The sequence below is a fragment of the Oryzias latipes genome, chromosome 18 (genome assembly GCF_053564925.1).
Source record: "Oryzias latipes strain Hd-rR chromosome 18, Olatipes_Hd-rR_3.1".
Classification (NCBI taxonomy): Eukaryota; Metazoa; Chordata; class Actinopteri; order Beloniformes; family Adrianichthyidae; genus Oryzias; species Oryzias latipes.
In genome coordinates this window covers 9,483,153-9,497,041 of record NC_136254.1, presented here as the reverse complement: position 1 = coordinate 9,497,041, position 13,889 = coordinate 9,483,153, and the positions used below count along the sequence as shown (strand labels likewise).

Below are 13,889 nucleotides of genomic sequence, written 5' to 3'. Positions count from 1 at the left end.
CTATACCTACACAAGACGCTCCGCGCTCACACACACAGTCAATCTACAACGCCTATAGTTAGTTCACCAGTTAGATATGTAGTTGTTAGTTGTAACTGTTGTTTGTTAATAAAGACTAGTACGTTGTAAATGTATTTATTTCCGATGCGGCCGCTGGGGGATTTTGTGTTTTTTTTCGTTGTTTTGTTGTTTTTTTGGGGGGGGGGGGCTACGGTTAACCACGACACCGCGCCCCCTGGTGGTTCATCACCGCGGTGATGAAAAATTCGACACCGTCACAGCTCTAAGTCAGAGTAGCTTCAAACTTTAGCGATCGCTTTTAACCACTCATCTGACTGTCCTTTGATGTCATGCTGCAGGCGCGTGCTGGCTGCGTGGTAGCTCTTGCGCTCTTTTTTCTTCTCCACTCACGTCGAAGAGCAGACGAGTTTTCACTGTTTCTCCACACCAGGCATTTACAGACGCAAATGGTTCTCATAACGGGTTTATTTGGTCTCTCCAAATCCACCGTGAAAACTGCATATACAAACATAATAGAAACTTCTTTGACATTGAACATACATTGTAAACAGACAGTTAAAACAAATAAATAAATCACCTCGTTGGCTGCATGCCGAGATGGGAGTTACTCTTAGTGTCCTCTCATCCACATCTGGTATTCTTTGCATACAAACGTGGTGCTCCTGCTTCCAGCGTCTCTCTTCTCTGTCCATACAATGTGCTAATCAAGTAAGCACTTCCGGTATTTTCAAAATAAAATTACTTTCAAAATAAACTTGTCATAACTTAACCAACATTTATCAAACAAAACACAACAGACTAACAAATGACCGTTACAACCATGAAGCAGCATAAAGCAACAAGTTTACTGGTTGTTTATCATTACGGTAAGGTTCAAATGTAGTACAAAAAGGGCGGGGCCTGTCCACACACACACTCAAATGTTATCAACGCACCTGTTAGCTGCAAAAATGTCCACATGTCGACATGTAGACAAAACAGATAGTGTTCACACGCATACCTTTGTCTTAAAACCAACTAGTGTGAAATATTTCAGTCATTGAATCATACAAACTGTTAGTGCAAAGGTGAGCTAACACCTGTGCTCAGGTGAGTGTTTATGTTCTTCTAAAATGGATGGTGGAATGTGAAAAGAAGGAGGGAGAGTGCCCAGCAATCCCCACCCCAAAACCCCCGCCGCAGCAGCAGCTGCAGCCGCAGCCGGAATCCCCCCAACGCTACACGGGAACAGGCAGGGATTAACCGCCCCCGGGCGACCAAGACCGCCACCCAGGCCAGGGCCAGCAGGACTGCCGCGAGGCCCCCAGAGCCAGAAAGCAGGGAAGCACGGAGGGAAAGAGAGCGCCGCCCCAGCCCAACCAGGAGAGCAGCCCCCCCGCCGCGCCGGGAGAGCCCAACGCAGGGCCCCACCGGAGAAGGACGCCCACAGCCCCAGACGAGCACCCCACCACCACCCAGGAGTTCCGGGCATCCCCCCGCCCCAACCCCAGGTACGAGCCAGGACCCCCCAAGGTAGACCCGCTCCGCACTCCAGGCACCCACCTACCCGGCCCACGGTTGGTCCAGGGAGGAGCAAGGCAGGGGCCCGCCAGGAGGGGGGAACCCCGGGAAAAAAGGGGGCCCACAAGGGGTGTTGTAAATATGGCCCGACCAGGCTCGGCCACAGTTGGAAATTTGGCGGGGCCCAGCGCTCAGGGGCAAGGACCAGAACCCACCCCCCAGGGAAGGGGTTGGGGACAGATGGTTCTAAGTTCCACCTTCCTTGCAAAATGTGTGTGCGTGTATGTGTGTTTGAGAGGGTGTGTGTGTGCATGTGTGTGTTTTTGTTGGAATGTATATATTGAGGGGGGAGGGGTGTGTGTACTAAGGGGGGTGCAGTTAAAATTGGTGGGTAGGACACTAAGGGGAGATCTCCTGATTACTCACACTGATGTCCCCTCACCCTCCCCACCAAGGGGCCCTAAATGTCTAAGGTGCGGTTAAAATTGGCGCTAGGGTGCTAGGAGGACATCTGCTGCTTGCTGGCAGTGCTGTCCAAGCACCCCCCCCTATCAAGGACCCCACATGTCTAAGGTGCAAATAAAACCGAAAGAAGGGGGGCCCACTCCATACGGCAACCATAGGAGGGGGGCCACTGCCAAGTATCTCCCCCCCAAGGCGCATCGCAGGCTAAACCCCCTCACCCTAATATGAGGTTATATGAGTAAGGGGGTAAGTTGGGGACAGCTGGCAGACTGTCCCCCGGTGGTCAAACAGCTGCCCTACCCCCCCCCCCCCCCCCAGCCCAGGGGCCCCACCCCCGGAGGTGCAGACACCCCAGGCCCGGCACCACCCACCCTACACAGAGAGAGAGGAGCCAGAAAGCGTTGCCCCCCCGGAGCAAGCCCAGGCCCCCACCCCCAAACGCCAACCCTAGAAGAGCTCTGGTCAGGCCTCGACGGGACCGAGGCAGCCAACCGGCCGGGGCAGCCGCCGATTGCCTCAGTGTAGACCCCGACCCGTCAACCCCCCCCGCCCCGTACCAATAGCGGGCCCCCCTCCCCCCCAGAAGGCCCCCCCACAGGACAGGGCCGACAAGCCCCCACCCCACCCCACCCCAGACCACGCAGCCAAAGTGGATGACACCCAGAGCGACCGGGGGCCCTGAGAGGGTTGTCCCGTCCCGCCCCAGAGCCAGGGAAGGGCCGATCCCAGCCCCAGGTGCAGATGGGTAGCCCATCCCCGAGCAGGGCACCCCGCCAACCCCCCCCAGCACAGGCAAAGGGACTACCCCCCCCAAGCCAAGCCAGACCACCACCCCACCACCCCACCACGCACCCCCACACCCAAGCCCAGAGGACCACGCAGCGCCCCAGCCCGCCCCACCCAGGCACCGGACCCGACCCCTCGACCAACGGAGCCCCCACCACCCCCCGCCAGGCACCGGAAGCCCCGACCCCCACCCCGAACCACGGCAGAAGGGCAAGGAGCAGCGACGACCAGGCCCCCCCACCCCCTAAGTCATGGAGTTAGCTATGGGAGACCAGAGAGACTGAATTCTTTCAAAGTTACTTGAACTTTGGGCTGATATTTTTTCCAAGCTGATATGATCAAGCAGCAGATTTCTGTGTTGACTTATATTTATATTTGTCTTGTTTTTCCAATTTATTAAAATAGTTTTTTTAGCAATACAAAGAGTTATGAAAATGATAGAGCCTAATCCTTCTTCTATATCGATGGCACTCATGTCAACAAGCACGCAAAGCGATGGTGAAGCCGTGATTGAAACCTTAAGCTAGACTGATAGATCGGCACATACCTGCTGCTAAAGAGTCTGGACAGGTGTGCAGAACCACAGTGCATGCATGTAACTGTCGGGTAGATTACTGTCACAGTGCTGACAAATGTCTGAGTTGCTGAGACCCATCTTGAACATCCTCTGTCCAGTGTAGTAAATTCTGTGAAGAGTTTTGAAATGGATTAGCTGCAGATTTGGACTTTTTGTCAGTTTAAAGGTATTTAGACAAAGTTCTGACCAAAAACTTTCATCTGTGCTGATGCTCAAATCCGCATCCCATTTTGTTGTTGGAAGTGAAATATTATTATCTAAATTACATAAAAGTTTGTATATTTTGGAGAGAGTTTTATTCATTGAGAAATTAATCAGAGTGGTAACTACATCTGGTGGTTTTAAATCGTTGTCTCTGTATTTAAACTTTTTAGTAATAATTGATTTAAGTTGCTGATATTCCAAGAAGTTATTTATTCCATGTTTGTCTTGAAGTTTCCTGGGGAGTTATGAATCTTCTATCAATAATTATGTGCTGTAGTTGTTTTATGCCCCCTGCTTGCCAAGCTGGGAAGTGGATCATGTTTTTGTTTTTAAGGATGTCTGGGTTGTTCCAGATGGGTGTCATTTTGCATGGTTGAATTGATGATTTTGATACTTTGAGAAATTCCCACCAGGCTGTTAAAGTGGCATTTATATTAATGCTTTTGAAACAATCCTGTTTTTTAACTGTTTGGCTAATAAACGGTAGATCTGACAGGTTGATCTTTCCACATAACGCCTGTTCCAAGTCTAACCATGAGTTGGTTTCTGGATTATTTTTTAACCATTTAAGATGTATTGTAATCTTTTTGCAAGAAAGTAATTGTGGAAGTTAGGTAATTCTAATCTTCCACAGCTTTTTGCAGATTTTAAAGTTTTTAGACTGATTCTTGCAGGTTTATTGTTCCATAAAAAGCTTGATATGGATGAGTCTAATGTTTTGAACCATTTTAATGGCGGTTGTGTGGGAATCATTGAGAAGAGATAATTAACTTTGGGTAAGATTTTCATAAATAATGTCTCATTATTTAAAGAGAGTCTTCATGTGGTTTAGTGCTGATGAGTCTGGTTACTGCTCTGTTATTGTGTCAGTTGTGAATGGGAGCCCAGATTCCTGAGATAAGATGTCAAAGATGACAGAGGACAGAAAGTGGGTCACCCCCCCCCCCCATGTTTCTCCATTTGGACATAGATTTTTATGTATTTATTTAAAGATCCCCTGTAGTCTTAACCAAAGTTAAGACTACTCTTCCTGGTGTCCACATTAAAAGAATACATGCATTGGTACACAAAATATTCAAAATACACACAGAGGAAATTAATAAAATCAAAATAAAACTCAAATATCAAAAATAAGAGAATCTCTTTTATTAAAACAAATGACAATTGTGCCACGAAATTACGTTATAAAATTAAAATTTTCTGTCCTGAACTTTCATGCATGAAAGACACGGATGCATCCAGTCTGTATTAGTCCTAAAAGGACAACCCAGAGCTAATCTTGCAGCCCTGTTCTGCACTTTCTGAAGTCTTTCAAGGTCATCTTTGTTTGCATTTGACCAAATAGCAGAGCAGTAATCTAAGTGACGCATGACTAAAGTCTTTGATCTCTCTCCTTCATAAGTTGCTTTAGATCAACATCCAACCAAGGAGCTTGACTAAATCTCTCAGTTACTTTCTTTATTGGTTCATGTTTATCACATATGGCTGAAAATAATTCATAAATCTCTCCAGAGCTGATTCTGCATGTGTGTGACATAGTACTTTGTACCATTGCACTCTCACCATATCACTATGATGTTGTTTATTTTCATAGTTTTTGCATTAATGTCAGTTTAAATAGCATTTATAGACAAAACATTTTGATTGTATTCTTTTATTAGTAAAAGATGTTCTCTGTTGTTTCTTTACATGGTAAAATTGAGTTTTTTAATTAAATTGTGTGTTTGTGTTTGTCCTAGATGCTGTCTTGACATTTGAACCCGAATGGTCAACTATTTTTACTGGAGAATCTTTAACCTTCAAATGTGACATGAAGGAAGGAAAAACAGATGACTGGAAATACACACTGAAGAGAAATGATTGGACACTTTATTCTAACGTCACACAACAAGATTTCAAAATAAATCCTCTGATTAAAGGTCACAGTGGTGATTATCAGTGCTGTGGTCTCTGGAAGGGTTCAGATTATACAAAGTGCAGCAACAGAGTCTCTATACATGTATCAGGTAATTTCTTAGTGTGTTTTTGACATGACTCATTTTATGAGAAAATTTATTTTTTCAGAATTTATTCATGTTGAACAAACTAACGCATCTATTTAAAATGGATGTTTTTACATTATCATTCCTAAATATATAAACTGCTTTTAGATATTACTGATGCAACATTATTGTCATAATTATTAAGTGTAAATGTGTTTGTCAAACATTGCAGACAGAGCCAGAGCCACACTGACAGCAGCAACAACAACTGTGTCAGTAGGAGACAGAGTGACACTGATCTGCTCTGTGGAGAAATCTGCTGGATGGAAATATGAGTGGTTCAGAAGAACCTCACACACCTCTGAAGACACAATCAATGATGGACTAAATGGAAACATCAGAGTCTCACAAGGAGGAATCTACAGATGCACAGGATTTAGAGGAGAACCAGCCGTCTGCTCTGATCCAAGTGATGAAGTCACCATTCAAATAACCTGTGAGGGATTTCACTTTATTGAAAGCTTTTCACAATCATTGATTTTAACATTAAAAATGTGTTTTATTGTTTTTAAATCTGATGGAAACAGTTTCCAACAAAGTCAGTGTAACCCAAAAACCCAGCTGGTCTCAGATCTTCAGAGGAGAGAGGATCACTCTGACATGTGAGGTTCAGGGAGGTGAAGGAGTTCAGTGGGAGTATGAATGGAGAACACCTCAGTCACAAACATTCAGGACAAAGCAGAAAGACTGGACTATCACAGCTTCCATCAGTGGAGACTACAGCTGTAAGAGCAGACCCACAGATGATTCATATTCTGCAACAAACTGGAGTAAAGATTCAAGGTTGTCTGTTTCAGGTAAATTAGTCTTTTTTGTATTTTTTACGTTTGTTCAAACAATGGAAAACACGTAAAATATCAGATAAATACATCTATTTGTTGAACTCCACAGCACACAAGCCAAAGGCTGAACTGAAGATCACAAAGTCTCCAGTAGGGGGCAGAGTGACCCTGAGCTGTTCAGTGAAGCCTTCATCCTCTGGTTGGAGTTTCTTCTGGTTCAGAGGAGAGAAACCCTCCAAACTGCTGAGAACACAAGATGTTGATTTCCTCTCAAATGGACAAATCAGAGTCTCACAGGGAGGAGTCTACAGATGCAGAGGAGGAAGAGGAGAACCAGTTTATCACACAGAGTTCAGTGATCCAGTCACCATTGGTGAGTTTAACCCTTGTGTTATCTTAGATGACCCCACCCTTACCTTGACGTGTTCTCCCAACCATATCAAAGGTGGAAATATTTCGTGTAATCCATGGACACCAGTGAAGATCACAAATCAATGAAGAAAAAAGGTTCAGATCACTGTCTAGACAGAGTTGGTCCATCAGCTGTAAAAGTGAAACATTGACAATAAATTTCAATTTCAATTTATTTGTTTAGAGGATAAGCCCCTTGAGATGTGTCATCTCGTTTTCAAGGGGGTCCTCAAAATACAACAAAACAAGCAAATAAATAACCGACAGATACAGCTGAGCAAGTTTTACATATATCAAAACAAGACGAAAAAGAACTTAAAATTTACAAGACAACAAACAGGCACACACACACACACCCACACACACAAACATAGGCATTTAATGCACCTACTAGTAATTAATTTAAGGTAAGGAAATAAGATAATAAATAAAAGGCAGAAAAGAAATCAAATTAAATCAAAAACAGTTACATGAGTGTTGAAGATGAACTAAACAGGCATTTTTAAATGCAAAGAATGAGGTTAAAGAGTGAATGGATGGAGGAAGATTGTTCCAGTCGGAGGGTGCCTTATAATTAAATGAATATTTTCCAATTTATTTTTTAACTCTTATAAGAAGACTGAAAAGGAGTTAGATATTGTTTGAAATAGTCTGGATAGCTAAGGTTAATACATTTGAAAATGAACAATAGCCAATGAAGCTGACGTCGAGAGGATAGGGGAAGCCAGGACAGTTGCTGAAACATAAGACAGTGGTGAGTTCTAAATGGACAACGAAGAATAAACCGACACAAGCTGGTATAAATAACGTTTAGTGGACGGAGGTTAGTAAGAGTAGTGTTTTGATAAATGATGTCACCATAATCTAAAGTCGGGATAATCAGTTGTGAAATGATTTTCTTCCTGACTGAGAGACTAAAACAATTGATTGATAGATAAAGTAATTTTAAACGATACGAAATTTTGTGGACAATGGAAATTGAAATGATCTCTGTTGAAGAGAAGCTGCTGATCATTTCTTCCAATAGTGTCATTTGTCATAGATGCTCTGTCATAGAGCAGCAGAAGTCACAGCAGAGCAGCAGAGAGTCAAAACAATCATGAAGAAAGTGAAAAATCTCCTGCTTCATTTCTGTCTGACAGCAGAGTTATCAGAGTTCTGTCAACCTGTGGAGCTTCTTCTATCAGAACCAAAGGTGTCACATGAAAGAGTTTGGTCAGAAACACAACAAAGTCACTAAAAACAACACTATTTCTCCCCCAGAACCTGTCCTGAGAGTGTCTCCATGGTGGTTGAGTCCTGGAGCCTCAGTGACTCTGAGCTGTGAGGTTGAACATGTGTCTGCAGGATGGAGCTTCTACTGGTATAAAGCTGTTCCTGATCTATCACACAAGTCTGGCTCTTACAGCTATGAGCTGCTGCCTGCTAGCTCCAATGGGACTGCAGACAACTCCTACATCATTCATGGACAGACACACACAGCAGGATATGTGTGCAGAGCTGGAAGAGGAGAGCCACACTTCTACACTCTTTACAGTCAACCTCACTTTGTCTGGTCTGGAGGTCAGACTTCTGATTGTTGATTCATTTCTGTCAACACTGAATGATTTCTCTTCACATTTCTAATGCTGTCAGATTCTGCTCTTTAGTTTGCTTCTTTCCACTTATTGCTAACAGTCAAATGTCATTCAAAATGTTGGAAACAAAGGTTTCTTTTTCATTTGCATAGAGCCATTCTAACTCCAAGCCATTGAATGAAAATCCATTGAAACACATTTGTTTTTGTGTCTCTTTGCTCTCCAAATGAAGCTAAAGTGTGCTGATCTTCATCCTGTTTGTTTTCAGATCTTCATCCATCAGCGTCTCTCTCAGTGAGTCCTGACAGAGTCCAACACTTCACCTCTGACTCTGTCTCACTGAGCTGTGAGGGAAACTCTGCTGAGTGGAGAGTCAGCAGGTTTCTGCTTCCTGACTTCCTGTCATTCTGTTCTGACTGGGGAACAATGAATGGATCAACATGTCATGTTCAGAAGATCCAGTCCAGTAATGCAGTGTACTGGTGTGAGTCTGGATCAGCATTCAGCAACGCAGTCAACATCACTGGACACTGTGAGTGGAAACATGTTTGGATTCCTATTTTTAGCTTGACTTTCATCATTGGATTGATTTGAAACACATGCAGAAGTTGAAGATGGATTTAGATGATCAACTGGATGTCAAAGCAGAATGAAGCAGACGTCAAACATGTTGGGATCATATGTGATGAAGATGAATGTTGATGTTTCCAGATGATGATGAGCTTCTCCTGCTGAGTCCTGTCCATCCTGTGACTGAGGGACATTCTGTTACTCTTGGCTGCAAGTTGAGGACAGAAAATCTTCTTTCTAAAGTGTTTTTCTATCAAAATGACACAATCATCCAAAGTGAGAGCAGAGTGGAGATGATCATCCCTGCAGTGTCAAAGTCTCATGAAGGCTTCTACAAGTGTCAATCCTCAGGAAAAGAATCACCACAGAGCTGGTTGGCAGTAACATGTCAGCAAATCTCTATTGATTCATTGTAAATCCTTTAGGTGATAATATTTACATATATTTGAATCAAACATGTTTTTTTACAGCTGCATCCAGACCTGACAGCTCCTCATTTCCTGTCTTGGTTGTTGCTCTAACTTCTGTAGTTTTGGTCATTTTTCTATTCATGATGTGGTTTCTCTACAAAAGATCAAGAGGTGAGAAATATTATTGATTATTAGATAATATTCATAATAATCTCATGTTAATCAATAACAGATTTTTCTCTTTTCCAGATTCAGACATCATCAGGTTTGTGCAGCTCTGTGTTTTTATGTTTAAAGTGTGACAGATGATTTTCTTGGAGATGATGTTTTCAATCATTCTAATCTTTCTATTTCTTTCTTCCAGCAGCTCTCAGGACAACAACCAGAGCTCTGCTGCAGACCACAGAGAAGCTCAGCACAGAAATGACTCCATGCTCCTCCATGGTTAGTCTAAACTTTGACTGATCTGGATTTATTCTAGAAGTTTGACTTTAGAACAAATGAACTGAACAGAACAGTTTCCTCTCTTGATGTCTGATCTGGAAACTGATGGAAACATTTTGTTCCTGTTGGTTTAGAAGAGGTTGATTCTGTCTTTGTGAAATTCCTTTTTAAGGTGGTTCTTCTCTGTTTGAATCACACAAAGGTCCTGAGGAGATTCAAACTGATCCAGAAGATGAAAACAAAGGTAAAATGAAAGAATCAGTCAAGATTAAGAACATTTATCTGTTCATTTACATCCAAATTATTATTCTGTGGTACAAAAATGACAGATTTTCTCTATCAGACATATAAAAAACAAATAAAAGAAAACATCTTTTTATTGTAGACTTTTAGATAAAAGCATAAATGATCCAAATATAAAAATATGAATAATTGATGTTTCAGGTGAATCCAGGAAGGTTACATATTCTTCAATCAAGCTTAAATCCGTCACTAAGAAAAGTGAGAAAATCAAAACATTTATTCAACATTTATCCCCAAAAAAGCTTCAAGACAGATTTATGAACCAGTTGAGTCAAATCCAATGTTTTCTGACAGAAAAGAGACAGAAAGCAGCAGAGGAGACAGTTTACTCTGATGTGAGGACAGGAGCGTCTGCAGGTAAGATCTGCCACTACATGGAAACATCTTCTCCATCCATGCAGCTGCCTTTCCAAATGACTGTCAGGCTGTCAGCTTCTGTCATGTTGGATGTTGTTTGCTTTTAGATGGCAGTCAGCTGTATGCACAGATCATGAAGAAAAACAAAGGTAAGTCAAATCTTCATCTTTGTAACTTCACTGACTGAAAACTGCTGGAAAGGAAACTGCAGGATTCATTCAAGTCAATGTTTTCAAGTCATTCACTTGTCACAATGTGAAATGAACACAACTGTCTTTATTGTTTTCCAGTTTCTACTTAATATTTGATTTGATTTTCTGACAGGAAAATGGTCTCATTCAGCTGATGAGATGCTTTACTCTGAAGTTCAATGAGGACAAACACTTGGTAAGTTTCCATCTGATTCTCTAGAGATCAAATCTGATAGAAAAGATAGAAACTTGAATTTGTTGATGTAGGTTCTGCATCAAGACCATGCTCCACCCTCAGCTGCTGAGTAATTCTGCATTTTGGCTTTTCTTGTAGATCCACAGAGCCAGCAGCATCCATCAATGTGATGAACAAACGTCTCACCTGTAGGTGGCGCTGCTAGGACAGCTGCACGTTTGCAGGGATCCAAATGTTTGCCTCTCTTTTGGTCTCATTTTAGTATTTTTCTTCAGTTTTTTTTATTTCATATGTAATCTTAACAACTTTCCTGCAGCTGCCTAACATATAATCCTAAAGGAACTCAGGGATGAATTGAATCTGCTGAGATTTTCTCTGGATTGTTAGTTTTTCCAACATCAACCAAGTCTGCAGCTGCAGTCCAGGATCAGCTGATGTCTCTGGTTCACACAGTCTGCTCTATCAAGGCTGATCATGAACAACATGGAGCTTCAGACTTTTCTGTCCTTTAAGATCCTGGACGTCCAGATCCAGGTCAGTCTGGACTTTCAGACAGAGTCTTACTTCCACCAGAACCATCAGGAAACAACTGGACTTGTTCTGTTGTTGAACTGAACGCTGCAGAAGGAGTGTGAGTCCTTATATGGTCAGACTTTGAGACTATTCTTCTCCATAATTACTTTTTTTAAACTTCTAATGTACTTTTTTAAGTCCTTATAATGTAAAATGTCTTTAACTTTACTAACCAAACAGATTCAGCTTAAAGTCCCACTCTGATCATCTTTTGATATATTCTCAAAGTGTTCCCAGTGGTCTTTGAATATATTATTACGCCATTTTATGCCAAAATCAATAAACTTATGTGGTTTTCTCAGTTGTGGGCAGGAATTTTGACGTGGAGTAAGCCTGATCCCATTTTCCCATCATTCTCTGCTTACACCCTCTCCAGCTAGCTTACAGCCCCTCATCTAACTTTATTGGTGCAACAACAATGGCGAGCAATACTGGAACTATCCAGCCCAACAGTTTTCCTCCAGATTCCAGCTCAGACGAGGAAAACAAAGACGTTCATGGATCTAGTCGTCTACACGTGATGCATCAGAATGGAGCAGAGCAGGGAGCTAGTGGCCCACAGATTGTAGCACCTACATCACACCTACAAGGTTCTTCTAGAGGCATTTTTTCATCTGCTCCTCATTCACAAATATTAGAATAATAAATGCAATTTTAAACTTAATCTACCGTATAAATATCCTCCATCGTGAGAGAAATACTGTAAAAACATGTTTAAAACACCATAAACACAGTTTTCATCAGAGTGGGTCTTTAAAATGCTAACAGATGATAAAAAAAGAACATTAATAACAGACTACTTCAAAGAAAATCCTAGTTTTTGAAATTTAGGAAGATATGTTTTTTTTTTTGGTTTTTAAGATTTTTTATTACATTTATAATCAAAATATATATTCTTTTCATGTATAAATGTGTGATGAAAAATGTATAAATATATATACATATACCTTAACTGAGTCTTCATTGGACATTTTTATATCAATAAAAGCTTTTGTCAAATTTGAATTTTTGATTGTTTTCATCATTTCTGTTCTTGTGATTCTGGGATTTTTATTTGTAACATTATTCAGTTTTCACTGTGAGCTGATGAGAGATCCTTGAAGAACAAAACATCAACAAGCTGCATCATTTCCTGAATATGACATGTTCATTCTTGAGGAACAGAGACACAGAACAACAGAATGAATCAACCTCAGATGTTTTATCAACAGAACTTTTCATTTTCATGGATAATTTCTGATTTTGAACGTCCATCAATGTTTGATACACTTTTTACTTGTAATTTTGGTCTGGTGGAGGCGTGCTGCAGGGCGGTTACTGGCAAGAAGACAGCTAAGAAGGTACGCTGGAAGGTGTTCATAGATTGTCAGGACAACAGTGAGAAGCAAAGTTGTATGAATGATTCTGCAGATTTCAATGAGTTGCTGTGTCTCATTGTTGTGGTGTTACTGCATTGTTTAAGACAATTTGTAACAAACTACAAAGCAGCTTTTAGGATGACGTCACAGCCGTGTGCCGCGAATCAAGACACAGAAAAACACGTCAGAATTGTTTTCAGCTGTGTTGAAATAGACGTTCTCAAATAAACAGTTGGACTCTTTTCTGGTTGATAACACGACAATGGTTGCTTTATAATTATCTAAGACTCATCCTTTGCTTCTTTCCTTCTTTGTTTACATCACATGATGACCGGCTACAGTGGCCATTCTGATCCAACACGTGGTCTGAGCACTTAGTGTTTTCAGACTGAGAGAAATCTGAGGGAGAACTGAAGCTCAGTTCAACTAAGACATACTAAGACCAACACGAAAGACGGGTCAGAGAGCAGTTCCTGGTCCCAGACCAGAGTCCGCTTGGGTGTATTCAGACTGAAAGTTTGTTCCAGATTATCAGGGGAAACACACTCTGGTTCATTTTAACAAACCAAATAATTCCAGTCTAAATGTACACTAAGTAGTTGCCAGAGGAAGAGGTTTCTGCCAGAAGCAGGTTGGAACAGGTGGAGGAAGACTTCAGACTAAAGAGTTTCAGCAAGAATGAAAGGAAAAGTGAAGAAGACTGTGGTGAGAGCAGCCATGTTGTTGGTTTAGAAACTGAGAAAGAGACAAGAGGCAGAGCTGGAGATGTTGAGCTTTTCTTTAGCTGCGTTTACATGGACAAAAGTAAACGGAATGAACGCCTGATTGGAAGAAAATTGCATCATGTAAACACGCCGTTCAGAATAGTTTGCCCCGATCAGACTCATTCGGATCAAAATTTCTTTCTGATTGAGATAGCTGGGTTATGCTGATTTTTGATCCGATTGCTGTGCATGTAAATAGTTCATTCTGATCGTGTGTCACTACTGCTCTGGTTTACGTCATGCATAGAAGGTGTTTCGCTCCAGAGAAAGCTTTGGAGCTCAAACAGGACCGACGACGCGCGGACGGCTCTGCCCTCCTTCTCCTTGGAGAAAGAGGGAAGGGAGACCGAGTGAACTG

At 41.9% G+C, this 13,889-nt stretch overlaps 1 protein-coding gene and 1 long non-coding RNA gene across 2 annotated transcripts; both read left to right on the top strand.

Moving 5' to 3' along the window:
- The first annotated feature begins 7,885 nt into the window (after positions 1-7,885).
- On the top strand, positions 7,886-10,353 carry LOC144987321 (uncharacterized). Its single transcript, XM_078936664.1, has 9 exons — positions 7,886-8,351; positions 8,634-8,897; positions 9,077-9,322; positions 9,406-9,516; positions 9,595-9,610; positions 9,710-9,789; positions 9,992-10,033; positions 10,234-10,290; positions 10,346-10,353. Exons 1-9 carry the CDS (start codon positions 7,991-7,993, stop codon positions 10,351-10,353), a joined length of 1,185 nt encoding a protein of 394 aa, XP_078792790.1. The 5' UTR covers positions 7,886-7,990.
- A 54-nt stretch (positions 10,354-10,407) lies between these two features.
- LOC144987394 (uncharacterized) lies at positions 10,408-12,356 on the top strand. Its single transcript, XR_013651275.1, has 3 exons — positions 10,408-10,598; positions 10,774-10,836; positions 10,975-12,356. It is a non-coding gene; the product is annotated as an uncharacterized LOC144987394 (long non-coding RNA).
- Positions 12,357-13,889: the final 1,533 nt, after the last annotated feature.